The sequence below is a fragment of the Anomaloglossus baeobatrachus genome, chromosome 10 (assembly GCF_048569485.1).
Source record: "Anomaloglossus baeobatrachus isolate aAnoBae1 chromosome 10, aAnoBae1.hap1, whole genome shotgun sequence".
In the NCBI taxonomy this organism is placed as follows: domain Eukaryota; kingdom Metazoa; phylum Chordata; class Amphibia; order Anura; family Aromobatidae; genus Anomaloglossus; species Anomaloglossus baeobatrachus.
In genome coordinates, this window is record NC_134362.1 from 56942826 (window position 1) to 56968511 (window position 25686).

The following is a 25686-nucleotide window of genomic DNA, read 5'->3' on the forward strand; positions in this document are numbered from 1 at the left end:
TTTTATATTTTGCTCAATTAAAAAAAATAATATTTAAACAAAACATTAAAATATTATTACTTTACATTTTTTCAGTTATTGTTTTTTTTTTTTTTTCTGACGATACCTTCCCTTTAATGTAAGACTCTTCTGGCAGCGGCTCTCTCAGCCGAGGGTTCCTGTGAATGGGTGAGTAGGGACAGAAAGCTGCCATGTGGTAGTTCAGCCAACAGCTATCTAATGTGTTTTCCCCATATGAATGTGTGCCTTCATTAAATACCTTAATTGTGATCATACCGTAAGGAGCGGGCAGGTTGAGAATGGAGGCGTTCATCCCTTTGGTCATAGCACCAGGTGGCATGGTGGCTCAGTGGTTAGCACTGCAGTCTCGGAGTGCTGGGTTCTTGAGTTCAAATCCCACCAAAGACAACATATGCAACGAGTTTGCGTGGGTTTCCTCACACACACACCAAAGACATACTGATAGAGAATTTAGATTGTGAGCCCCAATGGGGACAGTGTTGCTGATGTATGCAAAGTGCCGTGGAATTAATGGCGCTATACAAGTGAGTAGATACTATTATTAAATATGTTTATTAGCAATTTACACATTAAGTCTAAATATTTGCCTACAAATACAACTGTGAAACTTATTTTATTTTGCCCTAACATTATTATATTGATGGTTTATGGAGCTGGAAATATCTGATCATGGCGCAGGGTGTGTGAGTGGCAGGTGGATGATGTTTGAGACATGCTGTGGTTTTGGCGTAGGCTTTGTGTCTTAGTCCTTGGACTCATGGAAAGTATGCACTCATGGAAAAACCTTGAGAGGGGATTATTTAGATTATGGAACTTCCAAAAAGATTAAGAATGTTCCAAAAATATATACTGAAGAAGGAAAAGGGGGAAGGTAGGGAGGCTTCATAAAAGCATCAGAACTATTGTGATGGAGATACTGGATAGAATAGAACATCAGAAGCAAAAATCCTTAAGTATTGAGATTTGTTGTAAAATAAATGAGACTAAAAGTTAAATAGACAAATAACCTTACTATATGATTGCATAGGGATTAGCACTACTTCAGTGCAGGAACGTTGTGTAGTTTTGAAATGGAGCTATTATTTACATTGAGCTTCAATATTCCTCTACCGTCCTCTAAAGCCCCCCATAAACTTTAAATAACAGTTGGATAAATGATGTTTTGGCTGACCGTTTGGCCAGCAGCTATCTCACTTGGCTCTTCCATCCTTGCTCGGACGAGTGCTCCTGTGTTCTCTAGGAGAAAGCCATTGCCAGACACTGTATCTCTGGCGGAGATTTATCTTTAGGCTGGATTCACACGGTGGTATGGCATCTGATGCAAGTGCATCGGATGTGATATGCTAATGACACTCGGCTCCCGCTGTGCTGTCAGCAAGAGCCGAGTGTCATGCAACTGTGATCTGATCCTGCGATCTGATCACAGCTGCGGAGGAGAGGGAGGGATTAATCTCCCCATCTCCTCCATTGTCAGCTGATGCGATTATCGCACTACACTCGGATGTCATCCGAGTGCAGTCCGCTGTTTCACTCGCACCCGTAGACTTGTATGGGTGCGAGTGACAAGTCTCTCACTGACAATCGCAACATCCAGAGTCTGGATGAGAAAAAAGCTGACCATCTGCTCTCCCTCAGTGAATAACATTGGTCTGAGGGCAATGCAAGATTTTTTCGCATTGCACTCGTCCTATTCATACGCTCGTGTGAGCTCACCCTTAGAGAACAAAAAGATCGGCAATCCATAATCAGATATTCTTGGATCCCTAATTTCCCTGACAATGTTCGTTCACTTGCCGCCATCGATATCATTAGTCCAATGTACTGTATATGGGGGCCTTAACAATCCAAATATTAATTAGACTCTATCTGCATTCCTAAATATTGACTGTATGTCCTAAAAAAAAAGGGCCGGAGGAAACAATCCCTATAAATACATACACGTCCTATAAAAACTATATGAACATAAGATCCTTTAGTAGTTCTTTTATCAGGTAATTGGATTATGGTCTGATGTTTATCAATATATTTTTGATAGATTAAATTATATATCAGCACAATATAAATTATATATATATATATATATATATATATATACACATATATATGCATATATATATATATATATAATATATATTATACACATATATATATACAATTCCTACAATTTCTATCAGATATTTTTGTTCAAACCTTCAAATTAAACGTTACAATCTGCACTTGAATTCTGTTGTAGAGGTTTCATTTCAAATCCAATGTGGTGGCATGCAGAGCCCAACTCGCCAAAATTGTGTCACTGTCCAAATATTTCTGGACCTAACTGTATATATACGTATATATATATATACGTATATATATATATATATATATATATATATATATATATATATATATATATATATATATATACGTATATATACAGTTAGGTCCAGAAATATTTGGACAGTGACACAATTTTGGCGAGTTGGGCTCTGCATGCCACCACATTGGATTTGAAATGAAACCTCTACAACAGAATTCAAGTGCAGATTGTAACGTTTAATTTGAAGGTTTGAACAAAAATATCTGATAGAAATTGTAGGAATTGTACACATTTCTTTACAAACACTCCACATTTTAGGAGGTCAAAAGTAATTGGACAAATAAACCAAACCCAAACAAAATATTTTTATTTTCAATATTTTGTTGCGAATCCTTTGGAGGCAATCACTGCCTTAAGTCTGGAACCCATGGACATCACCAAACGCTGAGTTTCCTCCTTCTTAATGCTTTGCCAGGCCTTTACAGCCGCAGCCTTCAGGTCTTGCTTGTTTGTGGGTCTTTCCGTCTTAAGTCTGGATTTGAGCAAGTGAAATGCATGCTCAATTGGGTTAAGATCTGGTGATTGACTTGGCCATTGCAGAATGTTCCACTTTTTTGCACTCATGAACTCCTGGGTAGCTTTGGCTGTATGCTTGGGGTCATTGTCCATCTGTACTATGAAGCGCCGTCCGATCAACTTTGCGCCATTTGGCTGAATCTGGGCTGAAAGTATATCCCGGTACACTTAAGAATTCATCCGGCTACTCTTGTCTGCTGTTATGTCATCAATAAACACAAGTGACCTAGTGCCATTGAAAGCCATGCATGCCCATGCCATCACGTTGCCTCCACCATGTTTTACAGAGGATGTGGTGTGCCTTGGATCATGTGCTGTTCCCTTTCTTCTCCAAACTTTTTTCTTCCCATCATTCTGGTACAGGTTGATCTTTGTCTCATCTGTCCATAGAATACTTTTCCAGAACTGAGCTGGCTTCATGAGGTGTTTTTCAGCAAATTTAACTCTGGACTGTCTATTTTTGGAATTTATGAATGGTTTGCATCTAGATGTGAACCCTTTGTATTTACTTTCATGGAGTCTTCTCTTTACTGTTGACTTAGAGACAGATACACCTACTTCACTGAGAGTGTTCTGGACTTCAGTTGATGTTGTGAACGGGTTCTTCTTCACCAAAGAAAGTATGCGGCGATCATCCACCACTGTTGTCATCCGTGGACGCCCAGGCCTTTTTGAGTTCCCAAGCTCACCAGTCAATTCCTTTTTTCTCAGAATGTACCCGACTGTTGATTTTGCTACTCCAAGCATGTCTGCTATCTCTCTGATGGATTTTTTCTTTTTTTCAGCCTTAGGATGTTGTGCTTCACCTCAATTGAGAGTTCCTTAGACCGCATGTTGTCTGGTCACAGCAACAGCTTCCAAATGCAAAACCACAAACCTGTACTCAACCCCAGACCTTTTAACTACTTCATTGATTACAGGTTAACGAGGGAGACGCCTTCAGAGTTAATTGCAGCCCTTAGAGTCCCTTGTCCAATTACTTTTGGTCCCTTGAAAAAGAGGAGGCTATGCATTACAGAGCTATGATTCCTAAACCCTTTCTCCGATTTGGATGTGAAAACTCTCATATTGCAGCTGGGAGTGTGCACTTTCAGCCCATATTATATATATAATTGTATTTCTGAACATGTTTTTGTAAACAGCTAAAATAACAAAACTTGTGTCACTATCCAAATATTTCTGGACCTAACTGTACATATATATACGTATATATATATATATATATATATATATATATATACATATTTTATATATATATATATATATATATATATATATATATATATATATATATAACAGCAATACATAAACATAACACCCAAACCACATCAAAAGCAGCGCTAATACAGTTTTCTCATAAAATCTTCGTAACTAGGTGTTTTCAGGAAAGTCATATGTCAGAAAGGGCAAATCTTTCACACTAATAAAGGAAATATAATTTAGCAGCATATAAAAACAAAGCTGATTAAGGAGAAGAGGATAACGCTCGTTAACACTTCTAAATCCTAATTCACGGCAAAATATATATCCCTGAATTCAAGTTCAATCAAGAAAAAGAATACCCTGTAAACCTTCAGTATGTAAATATCCGTTGAAATGTGAAATAATGCATTGAATATCTACAGACTGAGTATGAGAGACTAAGGCCCTGATTCACGATGAGGGGGAGTGGAGGAGTCAGACGCTCCTGATTTTATTAAAAGGCACACACCTCTTAATGAATCAGGAGTGTCTAATCAGTGGCGTGCGCCACAGTGCACAACTCCTGAAATTGCTGGGCTGTGGTGTCATGCCCCCGCCGCACCCCCGTCCTACCCCGACTCTGCCCATTTTGTCGGAGGTGAGAGATAGGAGTGTGAAAACACCAAAAGTCACAACATTTTATTCGCAACGTCGAGATGCGCAAAAATCTTACTTTTCAAATTAATTTACAGCGGTATTCTGACAAAATAGCTTTGATGAATAGGGGCTGATTCATCCAGACTGGCATAGAGAGCGCTCGCACCATGGCGGCCTTGTTGAAGTAGAAGGTGTCAAATTGATTAGGAGGCGCACGGCACTTATCAAATTTGGGGCCTCTTCTGAGTGGCATGCTCTTCTATTCGCCGCGCTACAAATGGTACTCTGGTCAGGACTTGCATTTCTGGCCTCCAAATGCCGGCACGTTTGACTAATTTGACGGGTGAGCATGGACACACCCCATCTCGAGCCAGCTTCTCCCATTTCAGAGACGATGAGTCAAACTGTCCTGAAAACACCAAAAGTAGAGCAAAAATTCTGCAACTTTTCATAGCTTTATCACCAGTTTTCTGGTGTAAAAGCTTTGCTGATTCAGCCTGTTTAGTGTTAAAAAGTTTGAACATTTTTGGATTAAAGGGAACCTGTCACCAGATTTGGTGACTATAAGCTGCGGCCACCACCAGTGGACTCCTATATACAGCATTCTAACATATTGTATATAAGAGCCCAGACCGCTGTGTAGAACGTAAAAATCACTTTATAATACTCACCTAAGGCGCTGTGCGTTGCAGACTGGTCGGATGGGTGTCTCCGTTCTCCGGGTGCGGCGCCTCCTCTTTCAGCCATCTTTGTCCTCCTTCTTCTGTAGCCTGGGTGCATGATGCGTCCTACATCATGCACACAGACCGGCATTGAGGTCCCGCTGAGGCGCCCTACATTACTTTGATCTGCCCTGCTCAGAGCAGATCAAAGTGCGCCTGCGCAGGACCTTAATGCTGGCCTGTGTGGATGATGTAGGACGCATCATGCACCCAGGCTACAGAAGAAGGAGGTCAAAGATGGCTGAAAGAGCAGCTTATAGGCCCCAAATCTGGTGACAGCTTCCCTTTAAGTTCACCCATTACACAGTACGATGCGTCTCCACAGTTTTGTTGTGAGTTATTCTATTTTACCTTCATGTGGAAATTAACCCCAAACAATTGGCAGAAAGTGTTTTGATTGTGATGGATTTTTTTTTATGTCTGTATTTCATTAACATGATTTTTTTAGTATGGAAAAATAAATTGCAAGCGATGACACTTTTTATGTTTTTTTTTAATTAATAGTGATTTAATGTATAGGGATATATAATATGCATATGTTTTCTGTGGTTTTGTAACTTTGACTCATTAAAATTGATTTAAAATATAATAATGTTCTTAGTATTTTTTTTTGTTTGCATATTTTTTATTTATTTACTTGAAATTATTTTCCCATTCTTTGTTCTCTTAAAGATTTTTACTTTTAACATTATTTTACATAATGTACTGTGATAAGTCTTTATAGCAGTACACTAATGCATGCAAGTGATCTGCATAGGATCTGACAGAATATACCTAATTCTGGAGTCAAATGCAGGTACTACCTCCAACAGACAATGAGCTCCGTATAACTGCTAGATCTGCAGTAGAGAAAACAGTGATTTTATCAAAATGACAGCAAACAGCTCAGTAAGTGACACATCGCTGGAATCAGGGTCTCTGTCTCTACATTATTCGGCTTTCAAATGGGATAGCAAAAGCCTGGTGACAGATTCCCTTTAACTGCATTAATCTCATTGGAGTACAGATGATGGCAGTGATGGGTTATCTTAGCACACGACTTGTTAACTTTGTGGATAAGCTGCTGCAAGAGATTGTTCTGATAAACAGAACATTTTAGCCCCGATTCATTAAGACTGGTGATTTTGTCTTTTCTGATAAGGGGTCATGGTGGAGTCAGGCACTCCTGATTCATGAAGACGTGCACGCCTCTTCAGGAATCAGGAGCATCTGATAAGTGGTGTGCACCTCTGTGTGCCATGCCAGATATCTTACACCAGTCATTGACTAGTGTAAGATTTCTGTCCTAAGTAACGCCACAGCTTGTCATGAATTAGACAAGTCGTGGTGTCACGGCCCTGCCATGCTTGGTCATGCCTCAGCTTCACCCACCTCCAGCCATTTTGGCCTAGCTGGAAGAAACAGGTATGAAAACGCCATACATTGCAAAATGTTTGTGCAACGTTAAGTTGAAATTTTGCGACTTTTCAAAGGAAGTTAAGTCATAATTCTCACAAAAATGTTTTGATGAATTGGGGCCTTAAAGGAGGAGACAGGTGCTGACACTTCCACTGCCATCTTCTGTACTCCAAAGGACAGACTGGGGAAAAGCGGCGGGTTTGTAAACAACTTATATGCAATTTTACAACAATGAAGACAATTCCATAGTAAAGTGATTTGCATAACTTTTCATTTAGGGTACCTTCACACTTTAGCGATGCAGCAGCGATCCGACCAGCGATCTGACCTGGTCAGGATCGCTGCTGCATCGCTACATGGTCGCTGGTGAGCTGTCAAACAGGCAGATCTCACCAGCGACCAGTGACCAGCCCCCAGCCAGCAGCGACGTGCAAGGGACGCTGCGCTTGCACGGAGCCGGCGTCTGGAAGCTGCGGACACTGGTAACTAAGGTAAACATCGGGTATGGTTACCCGATGTTTACATTAGTTACCAGCGCACACCGCTTAGCTGTGTGTGCAGGGAGCAGGGAGCCGCGCACACTGCTTAGCGCTGGCTCCTTGCTCTCCTAGCTACAGTACACATCGGGTTAATTAACCCGATGTGTACAGCAGCTACATGTGCAGAGAGCCGGAGCCGGCAGCACAGGCAGCGTGAGAGCTGCGGAGGCTGGTAACTAAGGTAAATATCGGGTAACCACCTTGGTTACCCGATGTTTATCTTAGTTACCAGCCTCCGCAGCTGCCAGACGCCGGCTCCTGCTCCCTGCTCGCTTCATTTGTCGCTCTCTCGCTGTCACACACAGCGATCTGTGTGTCACAGCGGGAGAGCGCTTTTGAAGAAAACGAACCAGGGCTGTGTGTAACGAGCAGCGATCTCGCAGCAGGGGCCAGATCGCTGCTCAGTGTCACACACAGCGAGATCGCTAATGAGGTCACTGCTGCGTCACAAAAAGCGTGACTCAGCAGCGATCTCGGCAGAGAGCTCGCTGTGTGTGAAGCACCCCTTACTCTTTAAAGCATCACTCCAGCATTTGTTTGTTTTTCACCACCGGAGTGGTGCCACTAATCTAAGGTCCCTGACAGTAGTCTTCAACTTATCAGCCGACACCTTCACCTTCTATCAGTGCCGCTCCGGTCCCACGGCGCCATCTTGACACCACAGTGTCTGACTGTGGGAAGTCAGAAGTAATGGTCACAAGCTATCAATGCAAGTGTTACGTCACCGCCGGAGTCTGCTCCAGCGACTTCTGCTCCGATCGCCAGGCGACGCCGTGTTCCTGCCGTGGATGGTGCTGGTGATGGGAGAGGAGTCGATGCCAGCGGCACCGGTGGGCGCAGGCTCCGATCATCCACTGGGCTGGGTTATCTTGGGATCTGAAGTACCGCTGGCTGACTGTGGGTGGCGTGTGTCTTCCAGCTGAAGTTGCCAGCGTTCAGCTACAGCCAATTGGAAGACACCATACCCTTCTTATTCCCCCTCCTGTCACATGACCACTGCCAGAGATAGTTCTGATTTTCCTGGCTCCTGTTACGTCCTATTCTGTTTGGTTATTCCTGTGTGCTGACTTCTGCGTGTTTTCTGACTACCCTCCTGCCTACTGTTTTTGTACCTCGCTGCCCGATCCGGATCTGACCTCTGCTTCGTTTGCTGACTACGTCATTGCCTGCCGATTCTGTCCCTGTTCGGCAATTCCTGGTTTGACCCTGCCTGACTACTACTCTCATCGGACTGCAGCCTTCCACAGGTAGTGATCACCCGGGCCCTGTGTAATTCCAAATCCCTGTATAGGGGTTAAAGGGTTTCAGGGTTCTGGGGGTCCTGCTTGGTGAGTGGCTTTCCTCTAGCCTCCCCATTACAGCCCATCTGAGTCTGTGGATCCAGGCAGGCATTACAGCAAGTCTATGAGAGCCAGGCTCTCGTAGACTTGCATTGAAAAGTGACCTCCGGCTTGCTCCAACAAACACTGGAGAGATCCGGAAGGGCACAATGGATGAGAGCGGCGGTGATACAAGGTAAAGATGGCAGCAGTAATTATAAGACTGGTGTCAGGGAACTTCGATTAGAAGCACCACTCCAGCGCTGAAATAAAAAAAAAACAAAACCAAACAGTGGAGTGGTGCTTTAGGCAAATCTGTTTTATTCTGTCTGTATAAATAATTTCAATAGACCTTTTAGAATAAATAAATTTAGTGTTTTGTTTGGTATTTGATGCTAAAAACAATAAGAGTTCCTAAATAATATTTAAAAATCAGTAAATTGCTCTATGTCTTTTCGAGAGAACAGGGCTTGAGTAACTCCTGGATGATATCGGGTGACAGAAAAATACAGGTGTCTTCATGTTGCTGTAAGACTTTCGTCCAGTACGTTTGTTCCTGTTGCAGTTTCTGGATCTCTTTACGCAGCGCAGCATTGTCCTTCTCTAATGTTTCAAATTCCTGAGAAGAAAAGATGAAAGTAAAATAAATCAGTCACTACAAACACAGTAATATAATTTGCTTTAAAGGGAATCTGTCACCAGGTTTGTCCCTTATGAGCTGTGGCCAACACCAGTGAGCCCTTACTGTATATACTGCATTCCAGAATACAGGATATAAGAGGCCAGGCCGCTCTGTAGAACGTAAAAAACATTTTTATTATACTCACCATGGGTGCGGTCGGGTCCGAGAAGTGTTGCTGCTCTCAGGTCCGGTGCCTCCTCTCTTCAGCACTTGCCGTCCTCCTTCTACCCAGCTCAGTATGGATGACATGTCCTATGTCATCCACACAAGCTGGCATTGCGCTCCTGCGCAGGCGCACTTTTGATATGCCCTGCTGAGGGCAGATCAAAGTAAGGTAATGCGCAGGCTCAAGGAAAGGCTAAAAACCGCGCGCGCATGCGCACTACAATTCTTTGATCTGCCCTAAGCAGGGCAGATCAAAGTGCGCCTGCGCAGGAATGCAATGGTGGCCGGTGTGGATGACATAGGGCGTGTCATCCATACTGGGCTGGGATGAAGGAGGACAAAGATTGCTGCAGAGAGGAGATGCCTGACTGGATAGCAGCGACACCCATCAGACCGCACCTCCCCCTAGGTGTGTATAATAAAAGTGTTTTTTTACATTCTACACAGCGGCCTGGGCTCCTATATACAGTATTCTGGAATGCTGCATATAAGAGCTCACTGGTGGTGGCCGCAGGTTAAAAAGACCAAATCTGGTGATAGGTTCCCTTTAACATTCTAAAAAGTTAAAGGAACTTTCCAGCTGATGACAGTTATTCTTAAAAAGGCCTTCGAGAAGTAAAAATAAGCGAAGAATTGATACTCACCCCCAGTGATCCCCGCAGCTCCTGTTTTGTCTCCAACTTGGTCCCTACTGGTCAGTGCTTCCTTGTCCTGTGTTCACCACATTAGAAATGGCTGCCCAACCAATTATGGGATGAGACAGATCCCCGCTGCGGCCGGTGATTGATTGATAGTGCATTTATGGCCATTCCTTGTTTGTGCTCAGACCAGCAGGGACCACACGTGAGCATCGGAATGAAACCTACAAGGGACCTCTGAAGTTGACTATCACTTCTAATATTCTGCTCTAAAACCCCCTTCAATTTTTTGTAGATATGAGTATTTATAAGTACGGTACTTCTGATATTTTACTTTACATTTTATGCCCTACAAGATGTTCCATAGAGACACGAACAACTACTAGACATGACGTGACTTCATCCGAGGCTAACACTACGATGGTTGGAGCCGTCAAATAATAAACCTGAGAAAGTTTCCATGACATCAGTTATCCTGGTTTTTCCATAGGGTGGATGGTTGGATAGTTATAAAGTACCACAACAAGATGAGACAGCTAGCATAGCTCATGCAATATCCACCCACAGTGTTTCTCCATGTTGCTAAGTGATGGTATACTTCTATAGAGTACCACTAATCCATGCTACTTGTAAATCGTGGGATAATGTTTGCCGGCCTTGTTGTGGCTTATTCCGTTTTGAACCAAATGAATTCCATTAGATGCCAAATATCTTGCATTGTGCAGGCATGGCAAAATCTATGGAATAATTGGCAGCTATAAGCCCTATGGGTGAGAAGAAACGTGTCATAAGCGAAGAATGTAGTAGAGCGGAATATGAAATATTGTGGTTGAAACAAACATGGGGCTTGAACTGGCCTGGTGGCTTAGCAGAAAGACCACTGCAGGTCTCCAAACCATCTGGGCTTCTGTTGCGGGCGGAGGGGCGCGCTCGCCACGCTCGGGTCCGGGGCTTCTGCTGCTGCTGCTCGGTGGCTCGAGCGGTGGGCCAGACCCGGGGACTCGAGCAGCGCTCCTCACCCGTGAGTGAAAAGGGGTGATTTGTTTGGGGAGATAGTTCGTGACGCCACCCACGGGACGTGGTGATGATGGCACCACCGCTGCTGGTGACGGAGATCCCAGGAGAGATGGTAGGGAGCAGCTAGGATGTTATCCCCTCCGTGGGTAAGGGTTGGTGATCCCGGGGCCCGGTGATGATGCGGGGAGGCTGGATGGCTGGGGTGCAGGGTTGCAGGGACAGCCTGGCGCGGTGCCGGACGGCACTGGTGTACTCACTCAGATACAAATGCACAAAGTCCTCGGTAAACCAAACAGCTGGATGGATGGGTCCCGCAGCCGGCTGCTGTGTCTGTGCTCTCCCCGGACAGGTGGTGGCGGCTGTCTTTCCCTGCACCCTGAAACTGGCTTGACTATGATGGTTTCCCAACGGTAGTCCACTCCCTGGTGTATATGCCCTAAGGAGCTCTCGTTGCCTGCAGGCGCTGGCCCTTTGGATCTCTAACCCTTGGCGGTGGCTCTCTATCCTGACGGGTTGGGCGGTTGCCTTCTGACGGGACTTGGTAGTTAGGGAACCTCGGGGGTTCCGGTCACATTCGGATTTGACCTTTGCCGGCGGCTTCTAGCCTGGTCGGGGTCCGATGGCCCTGCCCTTTCGTGCTGATGCAGGTTCTGCTTCCCGGCTCGGTACCGGCGGGTCACCGCCCGTCTCCGGTCCTTCGGTTTCACCGACCTGCACCTACTCCTGCAGACGGCCACCACCGTCTGCCAACCTTGCTCTCTGTGTCCGGGCTCCTTCTCAGACACCGGCAGCTTCACCTCTCCTGTACTTCACTCCACTTCACTCCTGCCCACCCTGGGCTCCTAACTCCACTCCTCTCTCGCTGTCACTCTCTGACCAACTACTGCTCTTTTTCCCGCCTCCAGGACTGTGAACTCCTCGGTGGGTGGGGCCAACCGCCAGGCTCCACCCCACCTGGTGTGGACATCAGCCCCTGGAGGGGGCAACAAGGATTTTAGTTTAGTTTAGTTTTGGCTAGTCCAGGGCGTCACACTTCTACTGAACTGAATTTAGCCTACGGCTACTGTGACGCCCTGGCAAAACCAGGTAGTCACAAAAGTTGTACATCCTCCTTGTTACCACCAGAAACCCACACTCAGGCATAACACACAGCCATTAAACCCTAGCCACCCCCTCATGATAATAAGGACATACCAGTGGGCGGGATCAGGTGGATGAGAACGCCCACCTAGGGGTCCTGAGGTGTCAGAGGTGGGAACACGTCAGTTTGAGTTTGGAGAACAGAGTTGACAGTTGAAGTGAGAGGAGCGAAGTGTGCAGTGTAGTCTGGGGTAGTAGCCCTTGGACTACCCGGCTAGGTGGCAGACAGTGAACAGGGCCACAGGCGACAGAGATCCGGCCGCGGGATACCTAAAGTGGACCCGGGCAGGGTTGTAGCCCGCCGATACCGACAGCGGGAATCCGGTCCGGAAGCCGTGCACAGTCGGGGTGCTTGGACCCTAGGGCGAGGAAGGTTGCAAGCCCCTCTCCAATTAACCAGCCGGGGACAAGGTTCCAGAATTTGTCCCGTTAACTACCCAGATAGAGGGAAACGGAAGCCCAACGCGGGGGATAGGGTGTCCGTCAGAACCCACTGAGATCCCAAGGGTCAGCTTTCATGGGCCACAGCTCCTAACTACACACAGAACCGGGAGTGGACTTCTCCGTTCCATGCGAAGTCGTCCAAAAGAAAAGACAAACACAAAGTGCAGGAGGAAGGGATACCTGTTCATTAACCTGGGTGCGGGACCCGAATGCACCCTCCTAAGGCAGCCGGGCACTGGCAACTTAGTTTACCACTGGACTTGTGTGAAATTACTGAACTGTGAGTACACTATTGACCCCCAAGTCAAGCCCGGCGCCACCTCCAGCAGCCATCACTCCCGTGTTCAGACCACGGGCCCCGGGACAACACCTCCCCTATCCGTGGAGGGGATCCCATCTTGCTGCCCCGCTCCATCAGCCCCGGGCGCCCCATCACCAGGCAGCGGCGGTGCCACCATCCCTCACCGCAACCCACGGGTGGCGTCACAGACACAACAACACCCCTGTAAATATCCCCTTTCCGACGGTTGTGAGGACGGGCGGCCTTGAGAGCCCAGGTCCAGCCACCACTCGAGCCGCAGCAGTGAACCCGGATCCGATCAGGCCCCCGAGAGAGAAGTGGCAGCGGCCCCCACCCGCAACACTACTCCCATAGCAAAATAGGTTCATTAGCAAAATGTACTAATTTTCTGCCGTTGGCAATAAGTCACACTAAAACAATTTAAATATCTCAACCCAACAAATGGTTTCACCAAATTCATCACAAAATGCCACTTTTATTAATTACTGCATTCTCAGAATGTTTTACCCCTTCATGACAAGCATCTTTATTTCTTAGTAGTGAAGAAAGACAACTACCATGCTCGGGTTCCCAGTACTCTTAACGAGCAGTTGGATGCTTGGATGAGTGCGCATTGAGTACTCAAGTATAATGGAAGTCAATGGGGAACGTGAACATTTTTCTGGGAACTCTTGTGGAAAAATGTTCGAGTTCCCAATTGACTTCCATTATACTTGTGTACTCGAGTCATGTCAATCCGAGCATCCAATTGCTCGTTACGAGTACCGAGCTCCTGAGCATGGTAGTGCCCGCTCATCACTAATTACGAGTACTGAGCATGGTTACCACGCCAAAACCCACCCTCTCTGCACTTTATCCACATGCTTGACCTGTTTGCTAAACCGGTTTGGTAGTGAGTATGGGCTTGACTGACTTTACCCTCTACTATTGAATTGGTTCTAAATTTGGCCCTGTTTATCCCAGTGTGAATAGCTATGGGATTTAAGGCCTCTATAGCTACACCACTGTGACAGTCGTGTATAGAGGATCTCGTTTACAGTTTATAAACCCCAACAAGAGTGAACCTACCTGTTTGTATTTCCAACTACTGGTACCTTTTGGTGACAGTGTGGGTTCATCTATTGTAGGTGTATAGCTACTATCACATCCTAAACAATAGGGATACTCTAAAGGCTGCTTTACATGGTACGACCGATTGTGCGATTTCACAATCGATCCGTCCTTTTTGCGTCACGGGCAAATTGTTGCCCGTGTCGCACAAAGTCAGTAACCCCTGTCACACATACCTCTCGTGCGACTTCGCTGTGGGCGGCGAACGTCCACTTCCTGGAGTGGGAGGGACATTCGGCGTCGCAGCGACGTCACACGGCCGCCGGCCAATAGAAGTGGAGGGGCGGAGATGAGCAGGATGTAAACATCCCACCCACCTTCTTCCTTCCACATAGAGCCGGCGGCTGACGCGGGAGGCAGGTACGCGATATTAATCGCTGCCGTGGTGTCACATGGAGCGACGTGTGATGCCACGGGAACGATGAACAACCGTCGCCCGATTTCAGGACCGATATTATGGAACCTAGCGAGCAGTACACGAATCACGATTTGTGAGTGATACTGCGTCGCTAGGAGGTGTCACACAGGCCGGGATCGCAAGCGATGCCGGATGTGGGTCACAAAAACCGTGACCCCGACGATCTATCGCACAATAGATTGTCTGGTGTAAAGCAGCCTTTACTCCTGACACTCTGACTATTGTGTCCTACTAGACAGTTTTTGCATTATACTATACATGTTCTAGCACACTATGAGCACTGCATATTGATAGGAGGGTTTAAGCTTCTCGCCAAGCTCACTATACTGTTATCAGAAAGGTTAAGACATATATTTGTGCATTATTTAACTGATTGCGTTATGTACGGGGTTTTGGTGTGTATGGGGATTATGCCTATGGCTTTTTAAATGGTTTTAATAAGTGTCACTATATGTGCCCGTTATCTCCAGTGTGGAGAGATGTGTTGTCTACTTTTGTAATAAAGGTTTTGCTATATTTCGAAATTATCAAGTCTCTTGGTGATCCCTATGTGGTATACTCTTTTTCTCCTATGTTAATTGTGCTTTGGTTGTATACCGGGAGATCCCACTGGGTGGTGCCCTTCCCCTCTATATGTTGAGTACTGAGCATGGTAGTGCTTGTTCATCAATAGTTACGAGTACTAAGCACCCGGGCATGGTAGCGCTCGCTCATCACTATGTTACGTCACCGCCGGAGTCTGCTCCAGCGACTTCTGCTCCGATCGCCAGGCGACGCCGTGTTCCTGCCGTGGATCGTGCTGGTGATGGGAGAGGAGTCGATGCCAGCGGCACCGGTGGGCGCAGGGTCCGATCATCCACTGGGCTGGGTTATCTTGGGATCTGCAGTACTGCTGGCTGACTGGGGGTGGCATGTGTCTTCCAGCTGAAGTTGCCAGCGTTCAGCTACAGCCAATGGGAAGACACCACACCCTCCTTATTCCCCCTCCTGTCACATGACCACTGCCAGAGATAGTTCTGTACTCCTGGCTCATGTGCTGTTTGTATTTTGATTCCTGTGATTTCTGAATGTTTCCTGACTACCCTTCTGCCTGCTGTTTTTGTACCTCGCTGCCCGACCCGGATCTGACCACTGCTACGTTTTCTGTTTACGTCTTTGCCTGACGATTCTGTCCTTGTTCTGCTATTCCTGGTTTGACCCTACCTGACGACTACTCTCTTGGACTGCAGCCTTCCACAGGTAGAAATCTCCAGTACCCTGTGTAATTCCATATCCCTGTATAGGGGTTAAAGGGTCCAAGACGTTCAACTCTAATTACTCAAAATTATAAAAAAAGTTTAATGCAACATGTTCAAAACTATATAAATAAGCCACTGAAGTTTTGGGATTCTATTCTGTGGATCAATTAAACAAAATTAGAACTTGTCTGGCTTATGGATCAGCGATATATCTGGAAGGGGAAGAGTGATGGATATACTGAGGAGACCACACTGCCTACTGTGAAGCATGGTGGGTTTCGATGGTGTCTACAGTGAAGCATGGAGGAAGCTCAGTGATTCCTACAATGAAGCATGGTGGAGGCTCAGTGATGCCTACAGTGAAGCATGGTAGGGGCTCAGTGATACCTACATTGAAGCATGGCGGGGGCTGGGTGATGCCTACAGTGAAAAATGGTGAGGGCTCAGTGATTCCTACAATGAAGCATGCTGGGGGCTCCATGATACCTACAGTGAAGCATGGCAAGGGCTCAGTGATGCTTACAGTGAAGGATGGCAGGTCGCAATGATGCCTACAGTGAAGCATGGAGGGGGCTCGGTGATGCCTACAGTGAAGCATGGTGGGTCTCAGTGATGCCTACAGTGAAGCATGGAGGGGGCTCGGTGATGCCTACAGTGAAGCATGGCAGGGGCTTGGGGTTGCATACAGTGAAGCATGGCACGGGCTTGGGGATGTCTACAGTGAAACATGGCAGGGGCTCGGTGATGCCTACAGTGAAGCATGGTGGGGATCGGTGATGCCTACAGTAAAGCATGGAGGGGCTCGGTGATGCCTACAGTGAAGCATGGCATGGGCTTGGAGATGCATACAGTGAAGCATGGCAGGGGCTTGGGGATGTCTACAGTGAAACATGGCAGGGGCTCGGTGATGCCTACAGTGAAGGATGGCAGGGTCTCGGTGATGCCTACAGTGAAGCACGGCGGGGGCTCCTTGATGCTCTGGGGCTGCTTTGCTTTGTCTGGAGCTGGAAACCTGCACCGTGTGGAGGAGAAGATGAATCCAATAAAATATTAAGGAATCCTAGAAAAAAAACATCATGCCTTCTGTGAGGAAGCTGAAGCTTAGGCTTTATTGGACTTTCTAAAAGGAAAATGATCCCAAGAATAACTCAAATACCACCAAGCTTTGGTTTCAGACAAAGTCCAGAAAAATTCTGGATTGACCAGTCATAGCCGTGTGATTGAAACAAGTAGTAAATCTTTAGTGGGATTTGAGGAAGGCAATTGAGGCATGTAAACCTGAGAATATTAGTGAACTGAAAACCACTAGCCATACGTAATGGGCTGAGATCCCGCAGAAATACTGCCATAAGCTGGTGCTTGGCTACTCAACACGTTTGCAACAAGTCATAACAGACTATGGTGCTCTACTAGGTACTAAGGCCTCCGACACACATCCGTGAAAAAACACGCACGTGTGTTACGTCCATTTTTTGGGGTCCGTTTTCGTGTCCTTTTTTTGGTCCGTGTGGCATCTGTGTGAACTGCATATGCTAGCCGTGTGTGCGTGTGGAATGTCCGAGTGTGAGTGTGAAACTTAACTGACGTGTGTGTGTTGTCCGTGTGAAATGTCCGTGTGTGTGATGCTAAATGTCATTGATACATAACCGCTGACAGCAGACAGAGTCGCGCGCTGAGAATGAACTCGGGTGAACTTCACCCGACTTCATCCTCATACCGCGGCTCTGTCTGTGTCGCGTCCTGATTAGCGGTCACCCGTGAAGGACTCACCAGTGACCGTTAATCCCCTGAGTGACTGAATTGAGCAGCGCGATTAGCGCTGCCGTCACTCAGGTTACCCGCGGCTAGCTGGATCCTCCCCCCATGACCGCAACTCACCTGTGACTTCATCGCTGTCACTCGGGCGAGTTGCTGTCACAGTTGGAGGATCCAGCGGTGGCCGCGAGTTACCTGAGTGACGTCATCGGTGATCACGATACTCACCTCAGTTGCTGCATGGAGCTGTCAGGAGCGGCGGTGTTCTTCTGCCGCTCCTGTCACCTTCATGTAGCAGAGCTGGAAGCGACGTGGGACCTCCGTGGATAACGCCGGACATGGATGGGTATTTGGGGCATAATAAATTGGTGAACGAGGGTTTTTTTATTGATTATTTTTTTACTGTAATTTTCAGATTAATCATGGAAGGTATCTCGGGGAGATGCCCGCAATGATTAATCTTGGACTTAGTGGCAGCTATGGGCTGCCATTAACTCCTTATTACCCCGATTGCCAACGCACCAGGGCAATTCGGGAAGAGCCGGGTAGAGTCCCAGAACTATCGCATCCAATGGATTCGGCATTTCTGGGTGGCTGCTGGCTGATCTTGTTAGGTTGGGGGGCTCCCCATAACGTGGAGCTCCCCATCCTGAGAATACCAGCCTTCAGCCGTGTGACTTTACCCTGGCTGGTATCAAAATGGAGGGGGGACCGCACGTCGTTTTTTTAAATTATTTATTTATTTATTTTTACTGCATAGTATAGTCTCGCCCACCGGCGGCTGTGATTGGCTGCAGTGAGGCAGCTGTCACTCAGCATCGGGGTGTATCTCACTGCAACCAATCATAGGCGCCGGTGGGCGGGGAAAGCAGGGAATACGAGATTGTTTAATGAGCGGCCGGCTTTTTCAAAAGAGAAAAAGCCGCCGGAGTTTAGTGAACAGCCGTGCAGCGCCGCGCCGGTGATCGGGGATCGGTAAGTATGAGAGGGGGGAGACTGACCGACAGACTTAGAGAGGGACAGACAAGACAGAGAGAGACGGACTGAGGGAGATTGACCGACATACACAGGAAAAGAAAGAATGACAGACATCGCTATAAAAAAGCACAAAACGTACACGGAGCATACGAAGATGCATCCGTGTCACGTACTTGTGCGCACCAAACCATTGACTTTCATAGTGTCCGTGTGTGCGTGTTCCGTGCAGGAAACGGACATGCTGCCGTGAAAAACGGAAACACATACGGTTCACGGACACACGGACATGATGAAAAACGCAAGTATGACCACAAACATAGATTAACATTGGTGCACGTTTGGCCGTGTCTCCGGAACATACGGAAACGGACCAAACACCCACGTTTTTAACGGATGTGTGTCGGAGGCCTAAGGAAGCTTGTCATGAAGGGGTTAAATAATTCTGAGACTGCAGTGGTCAGTAAAAGCAGAATTTTGTATTAACTTTGGAGAAACCACTTGTTTTATTAGTCATGTTCAGCTAGTTAATATGTTATTGTTTGAATGGATTATTGCCAACAACAGAAAGTTTGTAAATTTTGCTAAAAAAACCTCATTTTTATTGCAATTTTAAATAGATTAATAGATCTACCCTTTCATGATAGAAAAGTCTCAAAAATAAAGCAGAACTTACATCTCACAAAAGGTTACATTTAGTGCTTATACACACAAGCTTATGGTTTTGTAGAACATCTGAACTCGGTCTATAAACTACACCGTGTGCAGAATTATTAGGCAAGTTGTATTTTAGAGGATTTTTTTTCTTATTGATCAACAACTATGTTCTCAATCAACCCAAAAGACTCATAAATATCAAAGGTTAATATTTTTGGAAGTTGGAGTGGTTTTTTTTTTAGATTTGGCTATCTTAGGAGAATATCTGTTTGTGCAGGTAACTATTACTGTGCAGAATTATTAGGCAACTTAATAAAAACCAAATATATTCCCATCTCACTTGTTTATTTTCACCAGGTAAACCAATGTAACTGCACAAAATTTAGAAATAAACATTTCTGACATGCAAAAACAAAACCCCAAAAAATTAGTGACCAATATAGCCACCTTTCTTTATAATGACACAACAGCCTACCATCCATAGATTCTGTCAGTTGCTTGATCTGTTTACCATCAACATTGCGTGCAGCAGCCACCACAGCCTCCAGACACTGTTCCGAGAGGTGGACTGCTTTCCCTCCCTGTAGATCTCACATTTTATGAGGGACCACAGGTTCTCTATGGGGTTCAGATCAGGTGAACAGGGTGCGATGTCATTATTTTTCCATCTTTTAGACCCTTACTGGCCAGTCACGCTGTGGAGTAGTTGGATGCATGTGATGGAGCATTGTCCTGCATGAAAATCATGTTTTTCTTGAACGATACCGACTTCTTCCTGTACCACTGCTTGAAGAAGTTGTCTTCCAGAAACTGGCAGTAGGTCTGGGAGTTGAGCTTCACTCCATCCTCAACCTGAAAAGGTCCCACAAGTTCATCTTTAGTGATACCAGCCCATACCAGTACCCACCTCCACCTTGCTGGCGTCTGAGTCGGAGTGGAGCTCTCTGCCCTTTACTGATCCAGCCTCTGGCCCATCCATCTGGCCCATCAAGAGTCACTCTCATTTCATCAGTCCATAAAACCTTTGAAAAATCAGTCTTAAGATATTTCTTGGCCCAGTCTTGATGTTTTATCTTATGTTTCTTGGTCAGAGGTGGTGGTTTTTCAGCCTTCCTTACCTTGGCCATGTCCCTGAGTATGGCACACCTTGTGCTTTTTGATACTCCAGTAACGTTGCAGCTCTGAAATAGGCCAAACTGGTGGCAAATGGCATCTTGGCAGCTTCACGCTTGATTTTCCTCAATTCATGGGCAGTTATTTTGCACCTTTTTTGCCCAACACGCTTCTTGCGACCCTGTTGGCTATTTGCCATGAAACGCTTGATTGTTCAGTGATCACACTTCAATAGTTTGGCAATTTCAAGACTGCTGCATCCCTCTGCAAGACATCTCACAATTTTAGACTTTTCAGAGTCCGTCAAATCTCTCTTTTGACCCATTTTGCCAAAGGAAAGGAAGTTGCCTAATAATTAAGCACACCTTATATAGGGTATTGATGTCATTACACCGCACCCCTCCTCATTACAGAGATGCCCTCACCTGATTTACTTAATTGGTAGTTGGCTCTGAGCCTATACAGCTTGGAGTAGGACAACATGTATAAAAAGTATCATGTGATCAAAATACAAATGTGCCTAATAATTCTTCACACAGGGTAGAATCAGTTTCTTCTGTACCTCCATATGCCTCCATTTTTATGCAGAGAAAACAGATGCCTTTTCTATATAAATACAACAGAGAAAAATGTTGACTTGCTGCATCGGAGATCATATATTCAGTCTAGGTAATCTTGTGAGCCTGCACCTAGGGCTCAAAAATTTGAATTACATTGAAAAATTGACAGTCGAGAATTGTAGGTACTGTATTAAAACGATTGTACACAATTGTTGCTTTCGTTCAGAAGTGATGCCGCATCTTTTCCATGAGCTGTGTGTGTTATTACAGCAATTAAAGAGGACTAACCACCAGGATTTTCCTATATAAACTAAAGCCAGTGCTATACTAGCGCTATCATGCTGATTCTAATCATACCATTAGTTGTGAGATCGGATGTATAGTTTCTGAAATACAGGCAAGTAAAGTATGTGAAATACACTGTTACATGATTGATAGGTGCAACAGAATATCTAATAGGTGGGTAGGGTTTTGCTAGTTATTCCTGCCCCTGTCTGCCTGTATGTCCTTCCTCCCCCTGTCTCTGTTATTACAAGGGGAGGAAGGAAGAAGGAAGGAAAGAAGGGAGGAAGGACAGGCAACAGATAGGGGCAGGAATAACTAGCAAAACCCGACCCACCTATTAGATATTCTGTTGCACCTATCAATCAAATAACAGTGCATTTCACAAACTTTACTTGCCTGTATTTCAGAAAGTATACATCCGATCTCACAACTAAAGGTATGTTTAGGATCAGCATGATAGCACCAGTATAGCCCTGGCTTTATTTTATATAGCAAAATCCTGGTGGTTGGTCCTCTTTAAGCTTCATTGGCGCTGGACCGCAATACCACATGTGATCTGTGGTCAAGAGAAGTGTAGTGTCATTTTTGTCAGAAGGCGACCATGTTTTCCTAATCCTACACAGCCATGTTTAAAGAATTATTCTGAAACTTTGCAAATATCAAAAACAATTATTTAGAAGATCTGTCTTAAAAAAATGATGCCATATTTAAAGAGGTTGGCCACTCTTTACCATTGATGGCCTATCGTTAGGACAGGTCATCAAAGTCTGATCGACTGGGGTCCGACACCCGGCACCCCTACTGAGCAGCTATTTTTGATGCCAGTGGTGGCATCAGGCAGCTGGACATGCTCAGTTCTTGAGCTGTCCCATTTTCTGATAGTGGCCATGGTCAGCTACTGCACATCTGCCTCCAATTGATTTGACTAGGAGGCAGATGTGCAGTACCTGGCTGCGGCCGCTATGAGTTGACGGGGCAGCTCCGGAACTCAGCATTTTTGGCTGCTTTCTACCGCCACCGGCACTAAGAACAACAGATCGGCGGGGTGCCAGGTGTCGGCCAATCAGACATTGATTACCTATCCTAAGGATAGGCCATCAATGTAAATGTAATAGCCAACCTCTTTAAGGATATTATATCATGGCAGTTGCGATGAGCTATTTTACTGAAAGGCAAAAAATACAGTATAGTGTTCTTTGTGTAAGAATCAAAAGGAAAGACTCCAGCAGACTCATAGCTATAAATCAGCTGTGTCCCTGCACCAAGAGATTTCTCACATCCCCTTTCCAACAACTGTTGTCTATTGTAATCAGTCACTATAAGATGCTTAAAGAGGAGTTGCCACCAGATGAAAAAAACAGGAGTAAAAATAAAGACTGGTCACTTTTTCCCCTGGTAACAGGCGTCCTTTAATGCAGTCACTATTCTCAGGCTGGATCATGGTTACTTGCGGTCAGTCATAGAAGGTCAAAATCAGCAAGCGGCCGCAGTGGTAAAAGGTATGATTTGCTTTGTGCATCATATCATTATTATTTGACCTAAATATATTATTTTATCAGCCATTCAACCACAAAGCTAAATATTCTGTGCACTATCCTGCTGCTCTTGTATAAAGATGTGAGTCCGACTGACATCTAGTGGTTAATATAAAAATAGCTCTCCATATAGAAATGTTTTCATGATACATGTTAAGTGATAGATAGATAGATAGATAGATAGATAGATAGATAGATAGATAGATAGATAGATAGGAGGATAGATACAGTGCCTACAAGTAGTATTCAACCCCCTGCAGATTTAGCAGGTTTACACATTCGGAATTAACTTGGCATTGTGACATTTGGACTGTAGATCAGCCTGGAAGTGTGAAATGCACTGCAGCAAAAAAGAATGTTATTTCTTTTTTTTTTTTTTAAATTGTGAAAAGTTTATTCAGAGGGTCATTTATTATTCAACCCCTCAAACCACCAGAATTCTGTTTGGTTCCCCTAATGTATAAAGAAGTTTTTCAGGCACAAAGAACAATGAGCTTCACATGTTTGGATTAATTATCTCTTTTTCCAGCCTTTTCTGACTAAATAAGACCCTCCCCAAACTTGTGAACAGCACTCATACTTGGTCAACATGGGAAAGACAAAGGAGCATTCCAAGGCCATCAGAGACAAGATCGTGGAGGGTCACAAGGCTGGCAAGGGGTACAAAACCCTTTCCAAGGAGTTGGGCCTACCTGTCTCCACTGTTGGGAGCATCATCCGGAAGTGGAAGGCTTATGGAACTACTGTTAGCCTTCCACGGCCTGGACAGCCTTTGAAAGTTTCCACCCGTGCCGAGGCCAGGCTTGTCTGAAGAGTCAAGGCTAACCCAAGGACAACAAGGAAGGAGCTCCGGGAAGATCTCATGGCAGTGGGGACATTGGTTTCAGTCAATACCATAAGTAACGTACTCCACCGCAATGGTCTCCGTTCCAGACGAGCCCATAAGGTACCTTTACTTTCAAAGCGTCATATCAAGGCTCGTCTACAGTTTGCTCATGATCACTTGGAGGACTCTGAGACAGACTGGTTCAAGGTTCTCTGGTCTGATGAGACCAAGATCGAGATCTTTGGTGCCAACCACACACGTGACGTTTGGAGACTGGATGGCACTGCATACGACCCCAAGAATACCATCCCTACAGTCAAGCATGGTGGTGGCAGCATCATGTTGTGGGGCTGTTTCTCAGCCAACGGGCCTGGCCATCTGGTCCGCATCCATGGGAAGATGGATAGCATGGCCTACCTGGAGATTTTGGCCAAGAACCTCCGCTCCTCCATCAAGGATCTTAAGATGGGTCGTCATTTCATCTTCCAACAAGACAACGACCTAAAGCACACAGCCAAGAAAACCAAGGCCTGGTTCAAGAGGGAAAAAATCAAGGTGTTGCAGTGGCCTAGTCAGTCTCCTGACCTTAACCCAATTGAAAACTTGTGGAAGGAGCTCAAGATTAAAGTCCACATGAGACACCCAAAGAACCTAGATAACTCGGAGAAGATCTGCATGGAGGAGTGGGCCAAGATAACTCCAGAGACCTGTGCCGGCCTGATCAGGTCTTATAAAAGACGATTATTAGCTGTAATTGCAAACAAGGGTTATTCCACAAAATATTAAACCTAGGGGTTGAATAATAATTGACCCACACTTTTATGTTGAAAATTTATTAAAATTTAACTGAGCAACATAACTTGTTGGTTTGTAAGATTTATGCATCTGTTAATAAATCCTGCTCTTGTTTGAAGTTTGCAGGCTCTAACTTATTTGCATCTTATCAAACCTGCTAAATCTGCAGGGGGTTGAATACTACTTGTAGGCACTGTAGAGGGATAGATAGATAGAGGGATAGATAGATAGATAGATAGATAGATAGATAGATAGATAGAGGGATAGATAGCTAGATAGAGGGATAGATAGATAGATAGATAGATAGATAGATAGATAGATAGATAGATAGATAGATAGATAGATAGATAGAGGGATAGATAGATAGATAGATAGATAGATAGATAGATAGATAGATAGAGGGATAGATAGATAGATAGATAGATAGATAGATAGATAGATAGATAGATAGATAGATAGATAGATAGATAGATAGATAGATAGATAGATAGAGGGATAGATAGATAGATAGATAGATAGATAGATAGATAGATAGATAGATAGATAGATAGATAGATAGATAGATAGATAGAGGGATAGAAAGATAGATAGAGGGATAGATAGAGGGATAAATAGATAAAGGGATGGATAGAGGGATAGATAGATAGAGGGATAGATAGATAGATAGATAGATAGATAGATAGATAGATAGATAGATAGAGGGATAGATAGATAGATAGATAGATAGATAGATAGATAGATAGATAGAGGGATAGATAGCTAGATAGAGGGATAGATAGATAGATAGATAGATAGATAGATAGATAGATAGATAGATAGAGGGATAGATAGATAGATAGATAGATAGATAGATAGATAGATAGAGGGATAGATACATAGATAGATAGATAGAGGGATAGAAAGATAGATAGAGGGATAGATAGAGGGATAAATAGATAAAGGGATGGATAGATAGAGGGATAGATAGATAGAGGGATAGATAGAGAGATAGATAGATAGATAGATAGATAGATAGATAGATAGAGGGATAGATAGATAGAGGGATAAATAGATAGAGGGATAGATAGATAGAGGGATAGATAGATAGATAGATAGATAGATAGATAGATAGATAGAGGGATAGATAGATAGATAGATAGATAGATAGATAGATAGAGGGATAGATAGATAGAGGGATAGATAGATAGAGGGATAGATAGATAGATAGATAGATAGAGGGATAGATAGATAGATAGATAGATAGATAGAGGGATAGATAGAGGGATAGATAGATAGATAGATAGATAGAGGGATAGATAGATAGAGGGATAGATAGATAG

At 44.9% G+C, this 25686-nt stretch overlaps 1 protein-coding gene across 1 annotated transcript in view; it reads right to left on the minus strand.

The window, feature by feature from the left end:
- Nucleotides 1-7906: 7906 nt before the first annotated feature.
- The window catches only part of BATF2 (basic leucine zipper ATF-like transcription factor 2), a 74669-nt gene continuing 56889 nt past the window's right edge, over nucleotides 7907-25686 (minus strand). Inside the window, 2 exon segments of the mRNA XM_075326773.1 lie at nucleotides 7907-9179; nucleotides 9182-9332. Coding sequence (XP_075182888.1) covers nucleotides 9139-9179; nucleotides 9182-9332 — 192 coding nt within the window. The 3' untranslated portion in view covers nucleotides 7907-9138.